Below are 25,680 nucleotides of genomic sequence, written 5' to 3' on the forward strand. Positions count from 1 at the left end.
CCCCCTTAAAACACTACCAGCCCTGCAATGGCCTGATTTCCTAGTGTAGCACTCATGAGTGAGATCTTTTTCCAAATCCTGATTCACCACTTGCAAGCTGTACACGTGGGATATGTTACTTAATATCTGAGTCTTAAAATGGGAACAATGTTCCTATACATAGAATATAAATATATGTACAGCGCCCAGCTCAATAGCTGGAACATGGTCAACACTCAATACATGACAGCTATTATCTTCCTACTCTGGGCTTCTCCTTAGTCTAATTTCATCCTATTTAATGAGGGCAAGCAAATCCTCAACTGCTTATATCATTCACTCCCTTTTTCCCTAATCTCCTTGAATCAAATCCTTAGGCCTTCCATCAACCCTATTCCTGATTAGGCAGCCACTCCAATAGAGTCAGTCCCCGAGGGTCTTTCACAGGAGTCCAGCATTTCTCAGTTGTTTAGCCTCTTCCTCAGTCCTACAGAAAACTGCACCTCTGCTGTTTGAAATCTTAACTGTTCTTCCAAGTCAAATTTTTTAAAAGATTTTATTTATTTATTCATTTATTTATTTATTTAGAGCATGCATGTGAGCAGGGGGAGGGGAAAAGGGGGAGAGAGAGAGAAGCAGATTCCACAATGAGCATGACCCCGAGGATCACAACCTGAGCCAAAAGGGAGCCGGACACTTAACCAACTGAGCCACCCAGGTGCCCCCCCCAATTCAAATTTAAGATACCAACTCCACAAAACTTAGACTAAATAAGAGCACAATGATCTTCCCTTTACTTTACAGTAAACAGAGTGCATCCCATGCAAATTTATCTTATGTTGCCTCAGAATTTTCCCAGCTCTTTCACGTGTACAAGCAGCACTCTTACATAACCGAACTAGACCATCCTCTTCTAAAGAACATGGACTATGTATTGTGCTTTCAACTATCCCACAACTGTGTCTAAATTTAGACAATTTAAAATCTTAGCACTATTTATTTTAACATAAACACACACACACACATATCTAAAGCAGTAATGGTTTTATTGACTTTTCTTACTTAGGAAGTAAACTCAAAAAAAAGTCAAAAGACTTAAACACTGAAGTAAAAGCCCTAAGCAGGAGAGAATTCTAGATGTTCTTAAAATGGGAGAGGAAATTAAAAATAGGCCAACACATTGTTTTTACTAAAAATAATTTGCCACAGAACCCAATAGCTGATATTATTTATTTTAAATAGGGATCATACTATGATCTGAAAATAGTCAACACATTAAGGCAGAAATCTTCAATAATTTTTTTATGTTCACAAAATTAAAAGCCAGAAAGTGCCTTGGCTAACACCACAAACTTTTTTTATGCTTACATTAAGCGATGACTAAAGAACTTTAAAACAAGCATTAAAACATTAAAGGAAAAAATCATTAAGCATGTCAAAAATTTACTAATGTTCCTCACTCAAAACCAGCCTGCTCATAAAGGAGTCACCAGCTTCTCTGTCCTCCTCTTGGCAGGGTGGGAACATGTGTCCAGAACAAGGTGCTCACAGGCTGCCGGACAGCATTCCGGTTTATTACTCAAGTCTGTTTGTGGTATATAAAGGCCTGTGTGCCACAATGGCTTCAGCTTCATCTTGTTTGCTCACCACCAGCCCATAGGAGTCCACCCAGCCTTGTTACAATGGGTGGCCCTGGAAGCTTGTACAAATTTACCAGGTCCAAACTACAAGTCAGTGGAGTCCTATACGACAACAGCCTACACAGAATTCCTCAAGTATGTGAGAAGCACAGTGTCTAGGTAGTTCTAGTGTAGGTAACAGCTTCCTGTTACAGCTCAGGCCAAACAGATGTTCCCACCCCAAAAAAGAGGGAGGGAGAAAATGCACTGAAAAATGGTACAGAACTGGGTTAAAAGATCCAGGCTTTCTTCTGTGCCCCAGGACCATAATTCAACAAACACTTAACAAACAGTATCAACTTAACAATGAAGTGTCATAGGATGGATCAGAAGAATCTGGAATCCAGGTCACCTAGAACCTAAACTACTTTCACAGCAACATAAAATCACACAAAAAAATTTTTTTCTTGAAAAAGCCCTTATAACTTACATGACAAAAATGTCCTCCAAAGAGAAATGAGTAAATTAAAATATATAATTAGGAACATTCACTTCAAACACATCCACACCAAAAAAGCCACAATGTACATTACTCACTATGCATTCCCGTGGTATCCATTCTCAAAGGGATTCTTTTGTTTCTAGCACCAAATACACTTAAATGCTTTGTCTCAAAATTAGCCAAAATATTTGACAACAATTATGAGTATTTGTAAAGACTTGCTAGATCAGGAAGACATGCTCTGCAAGTCACCATTAACTAGGGGGACAAGAGTAAAAAGAAGGTTCTAATAATCTGACAGGACAACAGGCACAATCTAGGAAATGGGGACACACGGTCACCCTATCAGTGGTAGAATACAAAGCTGGTCAATTACTGGCCCAAATGCTCTAGATCCTAGTGGCCAGCAGTCCACACACTTGAGATATGGCTGCTGAGGCCATCCTCACCTATCTTGAATCTGGGATCTCTTCTCAGATACTTTCTCTGATTGGCTGCTATGAAAACTTCAGCTCTTCCCACTATCATGGCATCTTCTGGTCTTGCTGTCCCCACCCTCTGTCATTAACTACAAGCAGCCTGGTGGTCAAGCAGATGCCTCCTATTACCTCCAAGGGCTTGAACCATCAGAATCACTAGATTGCCTTGGTCATTGTCAGCCACCAAAACCCAAAGCTTCCTAAACACCACCTAGAGAACGTGAAGGTCCCTCACCCACAGTGATTTAAGATCCTCTCTAAAGTGCCCCACCACCATTCCAGTAAGCCCTTAAGCTAGTACATACCAACTGAAGATTTCCAATGCCATAGCCCCCAAAAAGTCTGATGCCAAAGCCACTTCCAAAGCTTGTTCACGCTCTTGGAGTCACCAAACAGGCATCACAACCTCAAAGTTATTTCAGAGAATCCTGCCTTCCCAGCCTTTGCTAGCAAATGCCATCACTAATCCAAATACCGTGTTGCTGCTGCCAAGACTACTTCTCAGGCCTCTTTTGCCAAGTTGAAACCCTCAGCACTATGGGAGTGGTGAAAGCTCTCTGAAAGGTCACTAACACTTCTGTAAACCACAGCTACCCAAACAATCCTTAGAGCCCCTGCCACACACTGTCCAGTCACACTGTACCTACCAGTTAGCAATATCTCCTTAGAAGCAGATAGTTCCGCCTTAGACTGCCTGGAGACTAGCCCTTCAAGACTACTGCTCTACAGGATAATTTCTAACAGGTAGGCTTACCCATGAGTTAGACAAAGTCACCCTCTGGATTCCATGAGTTTCTATCTACATCATAGCTACTAGCTCTCCTACATTCAGACTAAGCAACTCATAGGACTCGTTTTTTCTACAAAGAGCTCTCCCAAAAGTTCTTCCTACCTTCCCACAAGTTTGTGTCAAAGAAACATCCATAAACAGTTACAAATTCCCCAATGGCTGATGTAGTCAGAGGTATCACACAGAGGTAGTTAGGCCCTATCTCTTAGGCCCCACTATGAACTCCAAGGGCAAAACTGGCCCAGTGCTAAAAATAACCACTTATAAGTAAAACACTAAGTCAAAGATTCAAGAGATGTCACTGGAACGATCACCCAACAGAAGTAGACTGCAACCAACCCACTCACTCACACAGAAAGCAACACTGGAGAAAAGCGACTAGCATGCACACAGGAAGACAACAGGATGATGCAGGGGAGACAGATGCAAGGGTATTATCCTAATCGCCCCATAAGAGAGACAGAGTCACTACCAGGGAACTATTCAGGAAGTAGGAAGTTACTTCTATAAACACACTCCCTCACAGGAGTTAAAATTTCTTTGGAAATTCACTCATCATACCAGGAACTATAGTCATATAAGCAAATGTTTTTATTTTTGTTTTTTTAAATATCAAGAGCAAACTTTAAGAATAACTAGTAAAACCAAATCTGAAAAAATTAATAAAAGCCAGGATGAAAGGAATAGCATAAAAGAACTGAAGAAAGCAAATGTTATCAGAGCAGTGACAGGAGATGAAGGATGATGTTAAAAAGTCCCAGACACTTCCTTCAACACCATACCTTATCAATGGCTTTTCCAACCCGAGAAACACTGCTGTGGATGTCTTTGTGGTCTGAGGCCAATTTTTGAACAGTGTCCTTTATTCTCTTACAGCACTGTGTCAAAACAAGTGAAAGTGTCCCTGATAATTCAGCATCTTGGCCTATAAAAAAAGAAAGAGAGAAAGAAAGAAAGAAAGATTGGTTACTCACAAAAGCAAACCCAAAGATGGCAAATTTCAAATAGGCCTTTAGAACATGAAAGTTGGAAGAAAAGTGAAGAAAAACAAACATCTGCTTTGAAACAGATGGTCACATTCATAGATAACATTTTTCAAGTGAATGCTAAGAAAGTTATCTTATTTTTTGGAATAAATAAGAAAACTTTACTATGAAATAAGCCACTTTTGTAATTACTAAAATAGCACAGACTGTGAATGATACTGCCAAGGCATTTTTCAGAAAATATGTCTAACTGAATAAACTCAGTTATTCAATCCACTTAAAGTAAACTGTTCAAGTTATCCTCAAAACATTTTCATTGTTACTCAATTTCCTAAAAGAGAGATTTAGTCTAAATGCTTTATAATCTATATAAAGAAGTAGGAAAAAAACCCAACAAACTTCTTTGGATACCAGGATGAAAAGAGTGAACATAGCAGAAAAAGAGTTAACATATCCCCATCTATAAGGCACAGTGAGCCATTCTTATCAGGGTTCCCACCACCCTAACTGATAGGAGTGTCTCATTATGCCTAAACTGTACAATGAGGTTTAAGCCGAATTCCTGCTTTCCTTCTGAGAGTCTGGAGTTTTGGTATGTGCTATGCAGAGGGTGCCTATATGACCAGTCCCCAATGAACACCCTGAGCACTATGTCTCTAATGAGCTTCCTTGGTAGACAACACTTCACACTTGTTACAATCTGATGCTGGAGGAATTAAATGTATCCTGCTTTGTGTGACACTCCGAGAGAGGACTCTTGGAAATTTTCTCCTGGTTTCCTCTGGACTTTGCCCCATGAGCCTCTTCCCTTGGCCGATTTTGCTTTGTGTCGTTTTCGCTGTAACAAATCTTAGCCATGAGTGGGACTACAGGCTAATTCCTGTGTGTCCTCCTAGTGATAACTGGAACCTAAAGGTGGTCTTGGGGACCTTGATACACATGCTAAATCAACTGAAAGTTGCTACAGTTTATATCATCTTTCCCAGTGCTATCTCCTCAGGAAAAAGGGAGGAGAAGAAGATGGGAAGAAAAGCAAACATTTATCAATTACCTCATACATCTATATATCCCCACCTGTGAGCAACAGGCCTGGCTTCTGAACTACTCACTATGATATAGCAGTGGTTCTTAAACTTGAATTTACATCAGAATCACCTGAAGGTCTAGTTAAAACAAAGGAGTTGCACCTCCACCCCCTGTATCTAATTCAAGAGGTCTGGGATGGGGTTCAAGATTCTGAACAATAACAACCCCAAAAGTACAACAGCCCTAGGATGTTCATTCATTCAACAAATATTTATTGAGCAAGATACCTTCTGATGAGCAAGATAAAAAACACAATAAGTCAATTATATATACTATGACAAAAGAGGATATATTCTACTGGGGGAGAAAAAAGCAGAGTAAAAGAGATGGAGAGTGTATGTGAGCTGAACAATTACAATCTTAAACAGAATGGATATGATAGGCCTCACTTAGAAAGTGATATCTCAGCAAAGACTTGAAAGAAATGAGGGAACCAGCCATGGGGCTACTGTGGGGATGAAGGGTAGCAGAATTTGCCACCCCAAAATATGCTTCTTTGGCATAAGGATTATTTTGAGCATGTTACTGTGAGAAACAGCAGATACAGGAAAAGTTCTAAAAACAGAGTAGAAGTCACCCTTTTGTAAGGGAAATTTACATTTATGAGGGAAATCTCCATTAGTAAGAGTGTCTCTCTCTCTACACCAGGAAGAGAAGAATGGCTCTAAATCATATGAAACTTATCAGTGAAGAAAGGTCAGACTTATACCTGCACAACAAACCTTACTTTTGTTTACTGTGCTTTTCCTGATAAACTGGCCTCCCCACACCTTTCTTTCATCTTTAGCTGAAGATGGTACTTAAGCCTGAACTCTAAACCACCTCTTTGAGTTACTTTTCTTTGAGAACTTCCCTTGTATACATAAGGTATACATGTTAATAAGCTGTTTTTCTCTTGTTAATCTGCCTTTTATTACAGGGGTCTCAGCCAAGAACTCACAAGGTTAAAGGAAAAATTATTTCTCCTCCCCTTCAAGGGAAAGCATTCCAGGCTGAGAGGACAAAAGCCCTTACAGAAATATACCCAGATTATTTAAGGAATAGCAAAAAAGCCAGTGTGGCTAAAGTAGATGTCTGGCAAAGAAAAACAAAAGGAGAAAAAGTTTAAGAGATAATGGGGGTCCTGATCTTGCAGGCCTTTTTGGCACTGTAAAGACTTTAGCTTTTATTTTGTGTGAAAGGGTATCCACTGCAAGGTTTTGAGCAGAACAGGTACATAAACTAACACATTTTAGTATGGTCATTCTGGCTCAAGACAGAAGTACAAGAACAGAAGCAGGAAGAGAAGTTAGGAGGCTGTGGCAGCAATCCAGATAAGAGGGCAGTGGCTCAGCCCAGGGTTTTACACTTGATCTTAGCCAAAAGGCCGAGAAGCGATCAGCCCAGGGTTTTAGATGTGGAGGTGGTGAGAAGTGGTTGGATTCTGGATATATTCGGAGGGTAAAGCCAATAGGATTTCCTGACTGAGTATGAGGCAAGAAAAGGACTCACAGATGACTCCAAACATTTTAGCTTAAGTCAACTGGAAAGATGGAGTTGTCTTCAATTAGAATGATAAAAATTAAAAGGTGAGCAGGTATGAGAGGAAGGAAGAGAGAAAGAGTTCACTTTTGGGTTTGTTAAATTTGGTATGTGAGTAGTTACCCCAGTACACATGTGGAGTGAGTTAGATTTATAAACCTGGAGTTCAAGAGCAAACATGGGGCTGGATCTACAAATTTGTGAGCCACTGGCATGTAGATGATACTTAAAGCCAGAAGGTTAGGGGTGCCTGGGTGGCTCAGTCAGTTGGGTGTCCAACTCTTGGTTTCAGCTTTGATCTTATGAGTCCTGGGATCAAGCCCCATGTTGGGCTTTGTGCTCAATGGGGAGTCTGCTTGAGATTCTTCTCCCTGTCCCTTTGCCCCCCTCCCTGCACTCTCTTGCACTCTCTCTCTAAAACAAATAAATCTTTAAAAAAAAATCATAAAGCCATGAGGCTAAATGAAATCATCAAAAAAGGCAGTAAGTACAGACAAAAAGAAGTGATAAAAGATGGGAATCCTGGAAACTCCAAGTTTATGAGACCAAGATGAAGTAGAACTGGAAAAGGAGACTAACAGACAACTGAAAACACTGTGCGGTAGGAGGAAAATCAAGCAGGGTGCTGGGGAAGCCAAGTAAAGACAATGTGTCAAGGAGAAAGAAATAACTGTTAAATGCTCTGCTATGTCAAATAAGATACAGACTGAGAACTGACCACTGGATTTACAATGTGGAAGTTATCAGTGACCATGACAAAAGAGTTTCTCTAAAGTTTCAAGAAAAGAAACCTAGAAGGTTGTAGGGACTGTGAAGAGGGAATTTAAGTCTAGTTCAGTGACAACCACTGAGAGAAGTAAAAAGATAAGCAAACAGAAGATAGTGCCCATAAGATACCCAATCCAATATGATGTAACCAAAATAAAAACTGCCCTCTTCTCTAGATACAATTGCACAAAGTATGCATCAGGTGCTTCCAACTTCTAATAATATAATTTAGGCTAAGAGAAGACTTGATAATTCAGGAAAATTTCAAAATTTGTCTAAAAGGTATTCCATACCCTGAGCCAAATGAATCTAACTGCTTCAGTAGCTCTACTCTGGCCATTTCTGTATCTAAACCTTACCCAACCTCAGTACCTTCATCTCCTCTATGAACCTCTCTGCTCACAGAGTTACTCAGTCTTCTCAATTTCTAATGAATTCTGTTCTCTCCACCATTCCTCTAGCACTGAATTGTAACCCACTCAACAATTTTGTGTATAATTCCATCATCAGTCTCAACTAGATATGTAAGTCCTGAGGGAAGATAGGTTCTTATTCTAAACTACATATTCCAGTCTTATCACATGCCTTGCAGAGTTTCATGCACTATTAATATAAGTCTTTGGATTGGTGGTAAATAAAGCAAGGAAAGAACAGTTAAAAAGAATGCCATATTCAACAAGTGGTGCTGGAATAAGCAGATATCCACATGCAAAAGAATCATACCATATACAAAAATTAACTCAAAATGGAATGAACACCTAAATGTAAGAGCCAAAACTATCAAATTCTTAGAAGAACATGGGTGTATTCTTGACCTTCTATTGGACAATGGTTTCTTAGGTATGATACCAAATGCACAAGTAACAAAAATAAACAGGCAGATAGAGAAACAGATAGGTAGACAGATAGATAACTTCTTCATTCATTCAATTGGACTTTATCAAAAAAACTCTTGTGCTTCAAATACTACCAAGAAATTGAGAAGACAATCCAGAGAATGACAAAAACTATTTGCAACTCATATGTCAAATAAGGGTCTAGTATCCAGAATGTACAAAGAACTGTTACAACCCAACAAGACAACCCCATTTAAAAATGGGCAGGGGCGCCTGGGTGGCTCAGTTGGTTAAGTGTCTGACTCTTAATTTTGGCTCAGGTCATGATCTCAGGGTCCTGGGATCAAGCTCCATGTTGGGCTCTGCACTCAGCGCAGAAGTCTGATTGTCCCTCTCCCTCTGCTCTTCCCTCTGCTCTTCCCCCTGCTTGTGCTCTCAAATAAATAAATATCTTTAAAAAATAAAAATGGACAAAGAATTTGAATAGACATTTTTTTCCCCAAAGAGGGTAAGACAAATAACCAAACACAGGACAAGATGTTCAACATCATTAGTCAAAAGAGAAATGCAGGGCGCCTGGGTGGCTCAGTTGGTTAAGCGACTGCCTTCGGCTCAGGTCATAATCCTGGAGTCCCTGGATCGAGTCCCGCATCGGGCTCCCTGCTCAGCGGGGAGTCTGCTTCTCCCTCTGACCCTCCTCCCTCTCATGCTCTCTGTCTCTCATTCTCTCTGTCTCAGATAATAAAATCTTAAAAAAAAAAAAAAAAAAACTGTTGACTGAAATAAGCCAGTTACAAAAGGCCATATATTGTATGATTCATTTATATGAAATCTCCAAATCCATAGACAGAAGTAAATTCATGGGGGCTAGAGGCTGGCAAAGGGTAGAATGGAGAGTGACTGTTAGTAAGTATGAGGTTTCTTTGGGAGTGATGACAATGTTCTGGGATTAGATAATGGTTATGGCTGCACATCTCTGAATACTCTAAAAGCTGGTGAATCATACCCTTTAAAAGGGTGACTTCTATGGTATGTGAACTATTTCTCAATTTTAAATATCTTAAAAATGCAAGCCATAAGTCCTATTCATTCTAGCATGTTTGTTTCTACAGTCAGTAGACAACAAAGTAAACAAAAGGTTAAAGAACAAAAAAGCAGACACCAAGCTGGAGGACAGAGGTCATCTGGAATTTACCAACTGAACTTCCATGCCCCAACCTTAAAATTCATTGATATTTTCAAATCTCAGCAACTGAAATGTCTGACATTTGGTGCTGCTATCATTTCTTTTTCCTTTACCATCTATAAGACCCTACACTTTCTGGTTTTCAAGTTTATAAAGGACAGATACTAGCAGTATAAGGTCAATTAATTAACACTGAGAATTCTCAGTACACCCCAAGGAAAAATTTCTACAATGTATTTGGAAGTGTAAGAAAAGTAGAATGGAATAATCTGAAAGAGAACCCTGGGAAAGCCCTGTTCAAAGAGAAAGATTCCACTAATGCATTTTCAAATGGACTTAGTGGAAAGCGGCCAAGGTAAAAACAGGTTTAGAAATCACTGTAATAATCAAACTGAGACCAAATCTCTAAGTCCTAAAGGGAGAGTTCTAATGTTCTTCTGATTTCTCTGTCTGAAAACAAAACCCGCTTCTAGAAGAACATTTCTGTGAAAGAAATCTAAATGGATTCAGTTCCTAGAAATAAAGCTGGGGAATTACTAATAGCCGTCTTTACCATAACTAAACTAGATGTGAGGTAAATGTCAGAATCCCAGTCGGCCACTGCGGTGATCACTTTTCACCCAGGATGAAGTCCTGTGCCAACTGTGTCTTTTTTTCTTTCTTTCTTTCTTTTTTTTTTTTTAAAGGGAGAGAGAGCAAAAGAGAGTGGAGGGGGGTGGGGAGAGAATCCCAAACAGGCTCCATGCTCAGCATGGAGCCCAACACAGGGCTGGATCTCACAACCCTGAGATCATGACCTGAGTTGAAATTAAGAGTCTGAGTCACTGAGGTGCCCCCAACTGTGTCTTTCAATGCAATAAACCTCCCTGAACTCATGGCCCATACATAAGCATGAAAGAAATAGTTCTGAGGCAGTGTTCATCACTTACAGTGACCACATGTACTTTTCTTTAAAGATTATTTACTGATTTATTTATTTAAGAGTGAGAAGGCGTGAGTGAGAGAGAGCTCAAGCCAGGGGGAGAGGCAGAGGGAGAGGGAGAGGCAGACTCCCTGCTGAGCAGGGAGCCCAATGGGGGCTCAATCCCAGGACCCTGGGATCATGATCTGAGCCAAAGGCAAACACTTAATCGACTGAGCCACCCAGGTGCCCTAAAGATTGTTGTGTTTTGTTTTGTTTTGTTTTTTAAGAGTAGTTTTAGGTTTACAACAAAACTGAGTGAGGTACAGAAATTCTCCATATACCTGAGAAAGTGGTATCTCAGCAAAGACTTGAAAGAAATGAAGGAACCAGCCATGGGGCTACTGTGGGGATGAAGGGTAGCAGAATTTGCCACCCCAAAATATGCTTCTTTGGCATAAGGATTATTTTGAGCATGTTACTGTGAGAAACAGCAGATACAGGAAAAGTTCTAAAAACAGAGTAGAAGTCACCCTTTTGTAAGGGAAATTTACATTTATGAGGGAAATCTCCATTAGTAAGAGTGTCTCTCTCTCTACACCAGGAAGAGAAGAATGGCTCTAAATCATATGAAACTTACCAGTGAAGAAGGTTCAGACTTGTATCTGCACAACAGTCCTTACTTTTGTTTACTGTGCTTTTCCCGATAAACTGGCCCTCCCACCCCCATTATCAATATCACCCACCAGAATGGTACTTTTTTTTTTTTAAACCAAGGATGAACCTACACCGACACATCATTATCACCCGAAGTCCATAGTTACCTGAGGGTTCACCCTTGGTGTTGCACCCATGGATTCTGACAGCATATATCCATCACTATAGCATCATACAGAGTATTTTCACTGCCCTAAAAATCCTCTGTGCTCTGCCTATTCATCTTTCTCTTCCACCCCACCCCTGGCAACCACTGATCCTTTTGTCTCCATAGTTTTGCCTTCCTCAGAATGCTGGATAGTTGGAATCATATAGCATGTAGCATTTTCAGACTGGCTTCTTTCATCTGAGTTAACTCCTAAACCGTTTTTTAGAGAGCCCAGCTAAGACTTCAAGCTCTGCCTTTGGGCTTCACTGCCTAGCCATTTCAGGATTTATGTCCATTAGTTTCAAAGAAACAATAAATTGTTTGTTTCCATACCATCCTGTACTTCTCTATCAGAGTTTCACACTTCATTGTAAATATTTGTCTATCACCCTCATGAAGTTACTTGAAGATAGGAAATATGATTGTTTAATCTTCAGTGTTTAGCTCCACGCCCAGTGTGGGGCTTGAACTCACGACCCCCAGATCAAGAGTCACATGCTCTACTGACTGAGCCAGCCAAGGGCCCCTAGTAAATTACATGTTCTTCTTTTCAAGCCCAGCACTGGAGACTCTGGCACTGCCAACACACTGAACCAATACCCTCTGAACTGCCAGCAGTTTCACACTCAGCAGCTCACTGACCTTCTACTCCCTTCCAGGGTATTTAGTGTGTACTATGCAAAGCACTATGGCCTAAATTTTCCAAATACCAAATAACGCACGCGCACACACACACACCAAGGTCCAAATAAAACACACTCATAGAACAGAGTCCCCCCAGTTGTAAGTTCCTTCCCTTTTCCAAATAATGACCATTCCCTCCCCTCTAAAACCTTAAATATGTAGGTAAAGACTTGGGGAAAAAATTAACAGGTTTGTGTTTTGAGCCACAGTTTCTGTGTTTGTAAAAGAAAACTATGCTAAAGTGTGTCAAAAAAAGGAAATACATTTCAACTTTCATATATAACGTGTTCCTGTAAAATTATACCCCAAGTCAGAATGTAGCAAGGTAGAACAAACTTAGACAATAAAAGGAGTGCCCAATTCCCACACAGGGAAAAATTACAAAATTCCTAATTATACCTTGGTTTTATAAATAACTTTTCAATACAGTTCTATCATTTTGTACATTTATTCAATTATTTTCCTTCATAATCACACGGCTTAAAACAACCATATGTCCAATTATGGGACAACATTTACTCATCATTTTGGCTCACCTAACACAATCAAGACAAAGAAATTAAGACTGAAAACTATATTCTCATCCCTACTCAGTGTTCGCATTTGCAATTTTGTTTGCCACTTATTTTTAGGATATCAGAAGGGAAGAAACCCCTCAAATAATTGTACACACTATTAAAGAAAGATAATGTTGCTCAAATTAAACAGCTGGTTGGCAGGCAGCACTATAATGGGGTGGCTTGATTTATCTGCTCATGGACAGATAATCAAAAGTTCTAATCTGGCCTGTAAAAGGCAGTTTAAAGGTGTCAATTACACCATGAAGTACATGCTGCCTAAGAGTCAAAGACATGAGAGATGAGACCCCCTATAATTAAGAGCACTCTATAAAAAATGGTGAGGCACAACACAGAAAGGTGATTACTATGATGATTATTATTCAGATGTCCAAAATGGCTGAAAACACCACCACCTAGGACTAGAATATTTTGGTAGAAGCAAATAGTAGCATTCCCCAGAAATCACTAAGACCTGACTTAACAATCTTATGAACATCACGGAGACAGAAAACATTTTAAATATCCAAGTTTATAAATATTACACATATTGCATTGAGCTCTTTTGCATTATTAAAAGTTAACTCTGGGGGCGCCTGGGTGGCTCAGTCGTTAAGCATCTGCCTTCGGCTCAGGTCATGATCTCAGGGTCCTGGGATCGAGCCCCGCATCGGGCTCCCTGCTCGGCGGGAGGCCTGCTTCTCCCTCTCCACTCCCCCTGCTTGTGTTCCCTTTCTCGCTGTATCTCTCTCTGTCAAATAAATAAAAATCTTTAAAAAAAAAAGGTTAACTCTGCTTCATAAAATGGACAGAGATCTTAAATTTGGAATTAAGTGGAAAACAAAATGGCACACAAGTTTTGATGTGAATGCAAAAAAATCCATTTAGTAAACATAATCCTAACTATACCTAAATGAAAACTGGGGCCACATAGAGCTATATTCCAGAATTCATTCTAGATTAATTCCTTAAAAAAAGTTAAAGAAAAAGTCAAAAGAATGCTGTAAGGGGAAAAAAAATTCTACATTATCCCACTCTTTTTAAGGGGGGGAGGGGCAGAGGGAGAGAGAGAATCTTAAGCAGGCTCTCTGCTCCCCGCACCCCTCCCCCCCCAGACACAGGGATTGATCTCACCACACTGATATCAGGACCTGAGCTGAAATCAAGAGTCCGGACACTTAATCGACTGAACCACCCTGGCTCCCTTATCCCGCTCTTATTTTTTTAGAAGTCTTAATATCTTAAACAAAATGAGACTAGACAAAGACAAAACAGGAAAAAGACTAAAGTCAAAAGGAAGGGAGAACCATGACACTCATAGTCAATTTACTGAGTGCTGAATGCCTGTCGGTAGTGTTCAGGGTACAGATCAAGTATTTTAGACAGATTAAGAAATTTAGGATGGGAATAAAAGAAGACAAAGAATAAAAGGGTCTAAGATTGATTCTAAAGAAGTCACTGGCAAGGTGAACATGGAAAAGATTGCAAAATATTAAAATAGAAAAACCTGAAACTTGAAAAGGTAAGGTTGGTATTAAAAAAATAATAATAAAAGGACTGTTTCATACTGTGAGTAACAAACTAAATTGTGGCCTATTGGCGTTTGGGGCTTCTGATCAGCTACCTCAGCACCTAGGACACAGCAGCTGCTCAACACTCAGAGGAAGAAAAACACACAAAGAGAACACACTCATTTTTTTCTACGGGCAGTACACACTGAAAACAAAACAAACTTTTTTCAGTATATTAATAGGTGGCAAATCTACCAAGCACAGTATTTTTGGGGTCAACCCCTGACCTTCCAGAACAGAACACAGATTCAGACAGGTGTGTTCTGATCCAGTGCACCAAATCACAGCCTAGTGTGCTGCAAAACCAACCATAAGGGGGAAAAAAAAAGAAAAAAAGAAAGTTTATATTTAAAAGCTAAATTACGGGGCACCTGGGTGGCTCAGTCATTAAGTGTCTGCCTTCGGCTCAGGTCATGATTCCAGGGTCCTGGGATCGAGCCCCACATCGGGCTCCCTGTTCCGTGGGAAGCCCGCTTCTCCCTCTCCCACTCCCCCGGCTTGTGTTCCCGCTCTCACTTTGTCTCTCTCTGTGGAATAAATAAATAAAATCTTAAAAAAATAAATAAATAAATAAAAGCTAAATTACATGGTACAGACTAATAGTGCGCCTAGAGCAGAAAGCTAGACCAAAATGACTGGCATAGGGAAGAAAGGGAAGGCTTCAAAAATACATGATGAGGCAAGAACTGAGGGAGATGACAGAAGAAAAAGAGGACACATTGCACCGGTTTTCAAATGTCTGCTAGACAGTCCTACCTTAGAGAGCCTAGTCATTCCCTTCAAATTCAAAATAGAGAATTAATCTCTAGCTATCTCCGTCTATATCTCTGAAATGAATGGCTGAAACAGATGAGGTTTCTTGTAGTCTTTAAATGTAAATTTCATACTTAGAAATCAAACTCAAATTTCTACCTTCCCCTCTCATAAACTTATTTTCTTCCTGATTCCATAATTGTCTACCTGTCACTCATGCTCAAACCTTAGATTAAGCTTTGATTTTTCTGACCCTTCTCGCCCATCCTGCCAGACTACATCCACACAACAAGTTCTGGTAATTCCTTCCCTCAGGAGATCCCATGCCTGGGTCCCTGTACATCTCTACCACCACTACCCAAAGACAGGTCCCTCTTTCATCAGGTCTGAGTTGACACTTAACTAGTCCTCTTGCCTCTAGCCAAACTGCACTCCCAACTCCAATCAACCTAAATGCTGCTAACTGGTCTCAATATAATGTCCCTGTCCAGTCCCTGTTCAAAATGTACTCCCCACCCAAGTCATTCAACATTTTCCCAGTCTACTTTTTCCCTGGTATGTGTGACTCTATAAACCCTGATTCCAATTTAATTTTAATTCTTCTATTTCTCCCTGCTCTGGTCCTTCCCTGTTCCCAGAATGCCTCTTGTTCTCACTCCTCTGTACCTTTGTTCTTGCCAACCACCACTTCTGGTGCCCCATCCTATCTTCCTACTGTCCACATTCAATCTCTGTTATTGAAACTTGACAGGTTAGAGGACTCTGTCTCAAATCCCACCCCTTCTTGCCTGTACCACTCAGTCAGCATTGGCCTATGTACATGGCCACTACTGGGCATAGTTGGTTAAAAACACACCAGTGACATCTCCCTAACTAGACAGAAAGTTCTTAGAGCATGAGAACGATTGCTTGCCCTTTGTTAACTCCCACAAGATTTAGCCTAGTTCTACATTTAATTGGCAATTAATAACTATTGACCAGGTGCTCTGAAGTTCAATTGAAATAACACACACACACACACACACACACACACCCAGCAGTTCTTTCTAAGGGCTTTTTCTCTCCTATTTCTCTGAACTGCTAGTATTCATACCAACCAGAAGTACTGCTATTTATACTGTGTCATGGCCATGGTTTTTTCCCCTCTCAAATGTAAAAGTCTGGTCTCATTATCCAACTAAAGTTCCTTGAAGACTGTATCTTATGCCTTTTGAAAATTCCTTATGGTGTTAGGCAAACTACTGGGCACAGAATGGCAGCTAACATACACCAGTACAAAAGATACCTAAAGGTCAAAGTGTCTCCATAGGGGCGCCTGGGTGGCTCAGTTGGTTAAGCGACTGCCTTCGGCTCAGGTCATGATCCTGGAGTCCCGGGATCGAGTCCCGCATCGGGCTCCCTGCTCAGCAGGGAGTCTGCTTCTCCCTCTCCCGCTCCCCCCTCTTGTGCTTTCTCTCTCTCACTCTCTCTCTCAAATAAATAAATAAATAAATAAATTTAAAAAAAAAAAAAAGTGTCTCCATAGTGCTTAACACTGCTTAAAGGCACAGACCTTAAAAAAAATAAAAACAAACAAAAAAGGCAGACATTAAAAATAACAAATATACCTTGTTTTCAGATTTTAAAGCCAGTTTACACCTACTACCTATTTAATTCCCATAACTCTGTAATGTAAGTTACCAGTTTATTGAAGAGGAAACAGGTTAAGCAAGATTATAGATTATAGAACCAGTAAAGTGGCAGAGCAAGGACTCAAACTCAGATCTCCTAAGCTCAAGGACAAAATTTTGTGGTCTACTCTCCAAGTGGCAGACTCATCTTTTTATCTCCCTAACTAGCCTCCAAGTTCCTGGAGGGCCAAAGCCATATATAATGTTTCTTTTAAGTCACTCCTTATCTCCTCCTGAATACCTTCATATAATCAATAATGAGATATTAAATCTAGATGGATCCCACAGATACAGTAAACTCATCAAAGATAACACACAGCCAGATGCTATACCTCAAAATGAGAAGAAAGTATTCAGGCTCAATCTTAAGTGTTAAAGCCTTACGGATTCTGAGAACAATGTTCCCTAAGTATCATTCTGAGCTGAGCCATACAATCACCAAACCCAAATAAGGTGGAAGTATATTTCTAAAAGTCTCAAGTCCTGCTGGAGATTCTAGTCTCTGTTCTTTAAGGGATTAAACTACACCTAATCTAAGAGGAAGGCCAAACATTTTGCCATTCTTCTACAAACTCCTGAAGCTTTCAAAAAAATGCCCAGTTTAGAGAGCATCAGGTCCTTGGTATCTATCAACTTCTGGGGATTACATGGAGCACCATGGTGCTCCAGTACATAGCTCAAGACTACAGCCTTCCATAATTCTCCCCTATACCACATTTTGGGGTTATTTTCAAAGATTTTACAGATGAAAAAGCAGGAACCCAAATAAAAACAAATCAGTTTTAAGGTCCTAAGTGAATATTTACCAAAACACCATTTTCACTATCCTAACAACTAAGTGACTAAGACATGGAAAGAATGGAAATTTCTAGTATCATATCACAGAAGCGTTGGCAAGTTTCTCCCTCACCAATGTTATTATCCAGAATTAGAAACTACTTAAAAGATAAAATAACCTTAGTAAAATGATTTTACTATGCCAAGCATACAAGCAATTTCAAGTAAGTTCCCAAAGGTAACATGAACCAAATTGTATTTTTTTTTTAGTCTACAAATTAAGTTGCACCAGCAACTCAGTATTTGAATTGTATGAACGTTATAGTTAGGAGGCAAGGCAAAAACTAAGAAATAAAGGTTGGGCTAGGCAAGAAAACACCTCAAAGAACATTGTTATTGGTGTAACTGGTAGCTGCTCAACTATAATAGACATCTATCACTTTAATCTGGGTACAAGTTTTCCCTTCTAGAACTCTCTCCTCTCTATGATCACATGGCCGTACATCTCCTGACATGGGATAAGCACTGCCCAAGGTAGCCAATGAACTCCATGCCCTGGTCCCAGTTATTGATTCAGGGAGAGGGTTAGACCCGAACCAAAACAGCATGGAATACTCCCTGGTAATTTTATGTTTGAAAATGCAGGAAAAAAAGGCATGTTCCTGTCTTTGGGATCACTAGCAATATAAGAATGATATGAACTCCACTGGCCATCTTTACCTCCATGTGGAGAAAGCTCCTCTGAGAATGAAGCCAACCATGGAAAGCACAGTTGAGTGAGAAAGAGAAAAAGATCAATCCTTATGACATCCTCTCTGCTTCTGGAGCCAGCTGGCTTTACCTCAGCCTATTTAGTTATGAGTCAACAAAGTCCATTTTAATTAAAACTATTCTGCCACCTGCAATCAAAAGAATCCTGAACAGATTCTAGTCTCAATGAATAAGGTGTCAAATAAAGAATTATCTCCTAAAAGAGCCTGGAAAGGAATGGCTGACAAAGTTAAATCAGCTTCTAAACCTTAACTGGAAATGCCCACACTAACCTATTATTCTCACCATCTAAAACAGCCCAAGTAGCTTGCTAAGTGGTCTATTCTTCTCTTAGAGTATTTGAACAACGACTACTGTTATCTACCCAAACTTTTCTGACCTACTTACCTGCTACTTTCCAGACTAGATGTTAAAAGTAGCTATCAAATTTTATTCAATTAAAAATTTAAAGTCCTTCCTCTCTCTAAAACTAATGATGTACTATACAGTGGCTAACATACATACATACATAAATAAATAAAATCCTTTTCTCTCCCAATAGTGTCTTGTTAATATTTAGCAAAAAGTTTCATTGACAACTGAGAGACCAGATACTGTAGCCTACTTCAAGTACACCAAACAAAAAGGCTGAATAAGCAAACCACTTGTCTACCAAACCCTGATCCTTTAATATTCATTCAACATAATACATTCACAACCCTGGGAGGCTCTGAAAAGCACAGGGATTTATACGTATAAATAAGCATACTTTTCAGTTAAGTATATATAATATATACAACTCAAATTCTAGAATGAAGAGTTATCCATACCATAGGACCCTGAATCTCTGTTTTCTGTCTACTGATAAAAACCATACCACAGAAATTTGTTTAAAACATGGCCACAATTTGCTTTCTCCTCCATGCTTAATTGCCTATTTACCTTCTTATTTGTTACCTTCAAGTTTTAAAAACTGGAAGCAGTTCTGCAACTAGTAACTAAGTTCTCTTTGATTCACCAAAGAAAGAAAGATGGAGGATTATGGTTTAAATGAGTTTTACTGGGAGTCAGACCACATACCTGCACAAAAAAAGGAGTTTTAGAAGCTAATATATGTGCTGACCACTCCTACAAATTAAGTTGTCTTTACCAACTTGTAAATTGCAATAATACTAAGCCTAAATCACAGTAAGTAGAACTACATGTCCAATGCCTCAAAGTAAAAATGAATAGTGACAAATTATTACTTCCCTGATTTTTCTTAAAAATTTTTCTGGAAGCTAGCATCTTTGTGAAGTGGGCAACTAGGTGGCCCACAAATAAGAGTAGGAGGGAGACTTCTTACTGGGTATCCTTTTTTTATCATTTGAATTTATACCATTTGAACAAATTATCTACTCAAATAAAATTTAAATTTAGAAAATTCATTTAAAAAAAGTCACTAAGAATCATTTTCAGAAACTATAATACAATTCCCTATAATAGCCTAAAAAAAATTTTTTTAAAGTAGGCTCCACACCCAACATGGGCGTTGAACTCACCACCCTGAGATCAAGACCTGAACTGTGATCAAGAGTTAGACACTCAACTGACTGAGCCACCCAGGTGCCCCTACCCTAGAAATAACTTTTAAACAAACTGCATACCCTTGCCTCTTAACAAAGACTGTAATTTTCCCAGTACACGTCAATCATGTCATAAATGCTACCCTACTGTTTCAGTCTAATCTCCATTTACCAAATGTGAAATTAGAATATCAGCAATACGTGATATATAGTTCTCTTCTGTTCTCCTTCCACCACAGAAGTGCTAATGGGAAACAAAATATATTTGCCAATAGAAAAAAAAAAAGCTAAAAAGCATATAAACAATCACAAGTCAAATCCCTAACATTTATCCATACTATCTGCCTGTTAATTGAGGGTTGTCCAAAGTGTGGTTCCCACACCACTGACATGAATAGTGATTTTAGCTGTATGTGAAGCATTTTAATAGTTATGAATTTGCTTTTAATAGTTTATTATATCTAATACACCAAACCTATGATTTCACAAATATCAGTGCCTACAGTGCCTTTCACTTCCACTTAAGAGAAATCATGAATTCATCTGAAAAATAAGAGTGCACATTTGTGAGTGAAGTTTGAGAAGCACTAGTGCATTACCCAAATTAGATCAAGGGCACACTGGGAATGATCACCAACAGCATCAACCATACAGAAAATTTGACCAAACTTCATGTGCACAGGGAAACTCACTGAAAAGCTGGTACAACTATATGACAGTGCTCTCCTCTTTCCCAAGAGTTGAGGAAATTAAGTGAACCTGAAATTTAATCAAAGTAACTAAGGATAAGACTCAGAGTTTGGTACAATCCTTGAACTTCTGGCAAATTAAGCTTAAAAATGGTAGACATTGGGGAGAGTATGTGCTATGGTGAGTGCTGTGAATTGTGTAAGACTGTTGAATCACAGACCTGTACCTCTGAAACAAATAATACATTATATGTTAAAAAAAAAAAAAGAAGAAGAAGATAGTAGGAAGGGAAAAATGAAGGGGGGGAATCGGAAGGGGAGACGAACCATGAGAAACTATGGACTCTGAGAAACAAACTGAGGGCTCTAGAGGGGAAGGGGGTGGGGGGATGGGTTAGCCTGGTGATGGGTATTAAGGAGGGCATGTATTGAATGGAGCACTGGGTGTTATACACAAACAATGAATCATGGAACACTACATCAAAAACTCATGATGTAATGTATGGTGATTAACATAACATAATAAAATTATATATAAAAAAAAAAAAGGTATTCCTTTCCCAGCCCAAACACCTCAGCACAGACCTTTCATCTGCTGTGAATAGTCATCTCTAATCCCTTTTACCTCAGATACCTCACTCAGCAGGCTCTGGATCACTCTCCCATCCATCATCCTATCTACCACCCTAAGGTTTCCCAGGCAGTTCTTGGACCTAAAGAAAGCCTTTAAGTCAGTCTCCAGAAGAGGAATGAATCAGGCTTCAACAGAACTTCTTTTTAGTATTCTGTGTGATTCTTTACTGCCCCTTCGCTCTTCTGTTACTGCTATGCTGCCCCTCAACCACCAACAACTGCATGGCCGGCTGTGACCTAGTCAAAGCCCGCACGTATCAATTGGGGCCTTCAGTCAGAGCCTTCTACTCTGAAAGTACTCCTCTGCCTTAGGCCTCACGCCCACTAAAAAAATAAATTAACGTTAAAAAAAAGATTTTCCTTTTCCCAGGCTGGAGTTGGTTAGAGGTGGATTAAATGGCAGAGTATCAACTAATCCACCAGGTGTAAGTGACCATCCACATCACCTTTATTCTCCCAAAGGTAAGTGAATTAAGAAAAATACATTTTAAATGAAATAATTAGGGAAAGCTTATATGAAAGAATTTCAGGCTATATAGAGGCAATTTAGAGCCGATGAAAGAAATGTTAGGGCTCACTGCAGGACTACTTCCAAGCCAGTTGCCAGGCTAGCCCCCTTTGGGCAGTGAGAGTGGATATGGGTTGTCAATGGGTTTACTAATCTTCATTTACGTATGATGTTTCCACCACAAACTATTCTAACTGTCCTCATTTAGTATAGTTGTTCACTCACTTTAGAACAAAGATACTTAAACATAAGGAAATATAAATCATCCTCAAAAACTGAACTGATCCCCTGACCCTAGCTAAAAAGATACTTCCGAATCAGGCAGTTACTCACCATGGTATGATGCCATGTTGGGGGATCTATACGGTTCCCAAGATTCTACTTTATTCACATCACATTCTTACAAGAATATTACCACAAATAACCCCAGAGAATGAGATCCAAAGCCCTGACAGATGGTCCCAGTTGGAGCTCCTCTCTCAAGTCACAGGAGCCCACAAGATCAACTGCCCAAACAAGTACATTCAAACTTGAAAGTGGAGTTCCAAACTCAGATTTCAGTAGACATAACTTTAGGAAGGGTATATTTAAGATACAAATGTAATACCCACATCATCGCTGGCAAAGAACATTAGAAATTATCTGCTTTGAAAATTACCATAACCAAGATACCAAAGCATGATGTTTGCCTCCACACATAAGACACCATTAGAAAAAAGAGTTTACTTTGGAAACTAGACCCGGCACTTGCGGTATTTATTTTTCTTTCATGTTTCATAACTGCCTTTAGTCACTTAATCCTATTATTAAAGAATTAAAGAAAATCAAAGAAATACCAATATCAAACTGCAATTTGGTAGACAGGAAGGTAAAAAATAGGAGGCTGAGAAAGGAACACATGCAATTCACCAAGTCAGACCATTTGAACAGCATGGCATTATCTGTGGCTAATACCCTCACACCATACATTCCTTGCAAAGTTCCCCGATACCAAGCAAAAAACAATTTGTCTAAAGCAAACTAGTGCTTCAGCAATTTCTGGCAATTATTTTATCCATCTGAGATGGGCCCCAAATTCCCTAAAACGAGGCTTGCAATCACACTCCCCCATCAACTAATACCCCCCTCCCTCTTATAGGAAGGTATTTTACTTTCCATCTTCTCTCTCAAATTCTGCCTATCCAATCCCTCAATCTCTGACCTGGTCCTTAAAAAGGAAATGCTCCTTCCACCTCTCCAAGTCTAGACCCTTCACTCATTCTTTTCCTTTCAGCCTTGAACAAGACATAGATTTCCTGGAACGGATGGGCGGGTGGGCAGGCAGAGACAGAGGGACACAGACACATGCACCTCCCACCCTTGTACTTAAACAGCCTTGGGCCTTCTTACACTTCAGTTTGCATATTTTTCTTAATCCCCACTAATCTAGTTTAACTCTATGAAGCTGCAAGCAGACGGTCACTGACTCCCAACAGCCAAATACCAGCTGACCAACTTCTCTTTTTCTAAGCTCCTGCCTTTTCTGTTTCTGTTGGCTCCTCCATGGCCCTCCACTCTCCAAGAGGAGTTCAAGGTGCGGGTGGACCCTACAGTCTTTCTTCCCTGCAGCCTACGGGATCTCCTTCAGTCTCCTCGGTAGGAATGATACTAAGAAACCATCTGAGACCTTACTTTCCCCCCAATTCTAACTGCATCTTTAGCCAACAGTACACATTAGCCCTTGGCTCTGTCTTCATCAGCCCTTCAGCTTTATCCCGCATGTCCAAAAACCCAATTCACCAGAGCCTTCCCAGGATTCCCACCCAACTCCACCTCCACTTCCCCTTCCCAAGCAGCCATCTATGTCTGTTTATTTTTCCATACTAATATTCTAACTCCTTTTCCTATTATGGTTGCAGGCTTGCTTCTTCCCCCGAGTTCAAAAGTGACTGCCATGTTCAGAATAAGATGTTTTAAGACTCCCTTATCACGGGCTAGCACTTACTCCCCACTGAAAGGAGTCTGAAAAGAAAGGTGGAAGAGGGGAGAAGCTCAGATGGCGCCAATGCCTTCACCTCACCTGCCCAAGTATCCGCATTTCACCTCAGCTACCAAACTTTCCTTTCCATAAACTGCTGTTCAGCCTATGGATTGAGAAGGCTCCTTCAAACTCTTGAATGAATCCATTAAATAAAGTCATTTCTTTCTTGACCAGAAGGAATCACCACTATGAATATGTCAGTCTAAGGACACCAGACCTTAACCTGTTACTAAAAAACCAAAACCAAAACCCCTTCTCAACCAGCTTCCACAAGTTAACTTCGGCAAAGTATCTGCCCCCGGATCTTAGGGCAATAATGAAATAATCTAGGTAAAACATTCTACTATAGAAAATCTGTCTTCTGAAAGGAAAGCAAGTAAAAACTTGGCCAGGTAAGGCAAGTAACTAACTACTTGTGCCACAATTTGCTTCAGGAAAGCTGCCTGTTCTTCCTCAGGCTACACTAGGAGAGCCAAACAATTTGATTGAGCTCGTTTCCTAGGAATCGTCTGTGCTGCTGCGACGTTGAAGAAGAGCTGCTTCCACACAGCAGCAAATCGTGAAGTTGCAGCAGCGGCTGTTCTGCTAACCCACAGCTAAGAATAACACTCGACTTTCTAATTTAAAAAAAAAAGAACAGAAAGAAGAAAAAAGAAAGACTTGTAAAGTAAGTCCCCGGGCCAAGGATCTGGGGCAGGAGAGGAAGAAGGGGCTTCCTGCACTGACCCTCTTATCACCCAGACCCTCGGTCCAACGCAATCAGCGCACCTTCAGCCCGCAGGGACCAGAAAGCACGGGGTCGGGAGCGGGGGCGCCCACCCCGGGACGGCGGCAGTTTGCAGGTGCCACGGACCGGCCCCCACACATGTTTAACCCGGCTGGAACCCGTGGTTCCGGGCTGGGTTTCCGGGTGGATCGCGCTCACTCTTAATTGACAACGAAGTCGGGGCAGGTTCGAGGCAAATCGCGAGGAAGAAAAGTCACAGAGGGCTGGGGTGGGTGGGGGAGGCGCCGGGACACCCCTCCTGGCCCGCCGTGGCCCAAGGGGCCGGGCCCTGCCCCGCGCGCCCACCCGGGCCGCCCTACCGTGGCTCTGCAGGATCTCGTGCTTGAGGCCGCCCGTATAGTCGATGAGCTCCTCCAGGCCGCGCTCGCACAGCTGCCCGTAGCCCGAGAACTTGTGCAGCACCTTCTCCAGCTCGCGCTCCACCGTCACGCACTGATCCATCCCGGAGGCGGCGGCGACGGCGGCGCTCGGCTCCCTGGCGCCCGGGTGTCCGCAGCCGTTCGGCCCGGGCCCGGCCGAGGCCGCGTCCTGCTCCTCGTCCCCCAGGCGGGCGGCGCGGGCGGCTGAGGCGGCCGAGAGAGCGGGCGTGCTAGCCGCGGCGCCGGGGGAGTCCCGCGCAGCCCGTGCCCGCCTGCCCCATGGCCCCCCGGCCTCCGGATACTCGCCGCCGCTCCCGCTCGCTCTCCCCACCCAGTCCCGCGCCCCTGGTCCTCACTCGCCGCGTTCGGCTGCCCGCGGCGGCGCCGCCGATTGTTTTTGTTTTCACGGGCACCGACCGATGACCTGGTTCTCCCGGGCGGCACCAAGCGCCGCCGACCCGAGGGGGGGGGCAGCCACCCCAGCAAGGGAAAGAGGCGGCGCGGGCCGTACCAAGCGCACCCTCGAGGGGGAGCAGCCTGGCGAACGCGGGCGGAGGAACGCGACGAGCGTCCGCTCGCGCCGCCGCTCTAAAGGTGTGGGCAGTACCACGCGGGAAGCGTGCAAGGGAGAGGGCGAGGGTGGAGCAAGAACCCAATTGGTCCGAGGAGCTAAATAGGGAACTTCGGAGACAGCCCCGGCGCTCAGAGAGCGCTACAACTACGCTCCCCGTAAACAAGAGGGTGGAAACCGTCCCTAACCACTCCGCCCAGAAAAGGGGAAAAAGAACCAATGGGCGCGGGGAATACGTAAGGAGCCAACGTTCTCCAATCCCTGACCG

At 41.4% G+C, this 25,680-nt stretch overlaps 1 protein-coding gene across 2 annotated transcripts in view; it reads right to left on the reverse strand.

The window, feature by feature from the left end:
• RMND5A (required for meiotic nuclear division 5 homolog A) overlaps positions 1–25,418 on the reverse strand; it is a 60,084-nt gene extending 34,666 nt beyond the window's left edge. For both annotated transcript variants that reach the window (XM_044918518.1, XM_021697318.2), the window contains exons 1-2: positions 24,782–25,418; positions 4,152–4,294 (exon numbers count right to left, since the gene is read on the reverse strand). In XM_044918518.1, the coding sequence (XP_044774453.1) occupies positions 4,152–4,294; positions 24,782–24,923 (285 nt within the window). In that variant the 5' untranslated portion in view covers positions 24,924–25,418. The remainder of the gene's footprint in view (positions 1–4,151; positions 4,295–24,781) is intronic.
• Between the last annotated feature and the right edge of the window lie 262 nt (positions 25,419–25,680).

Source organism: Neomonachus schauinslandi, chromosome 10 (genome assembly GCF_002201575.2).
Source record: "Neomonachus schauinslandi chromosome 10, ASM220157v2, whole genome shotgun sequence".
In the NCBI taxonomy this organism is placed as follows: domain Eukaryota; kingdom Metazoa; phylum Chordata; class Mammalia; order Carnivora; family Phocidae; genus Neomonachus; species Neomonachus schauinslandi.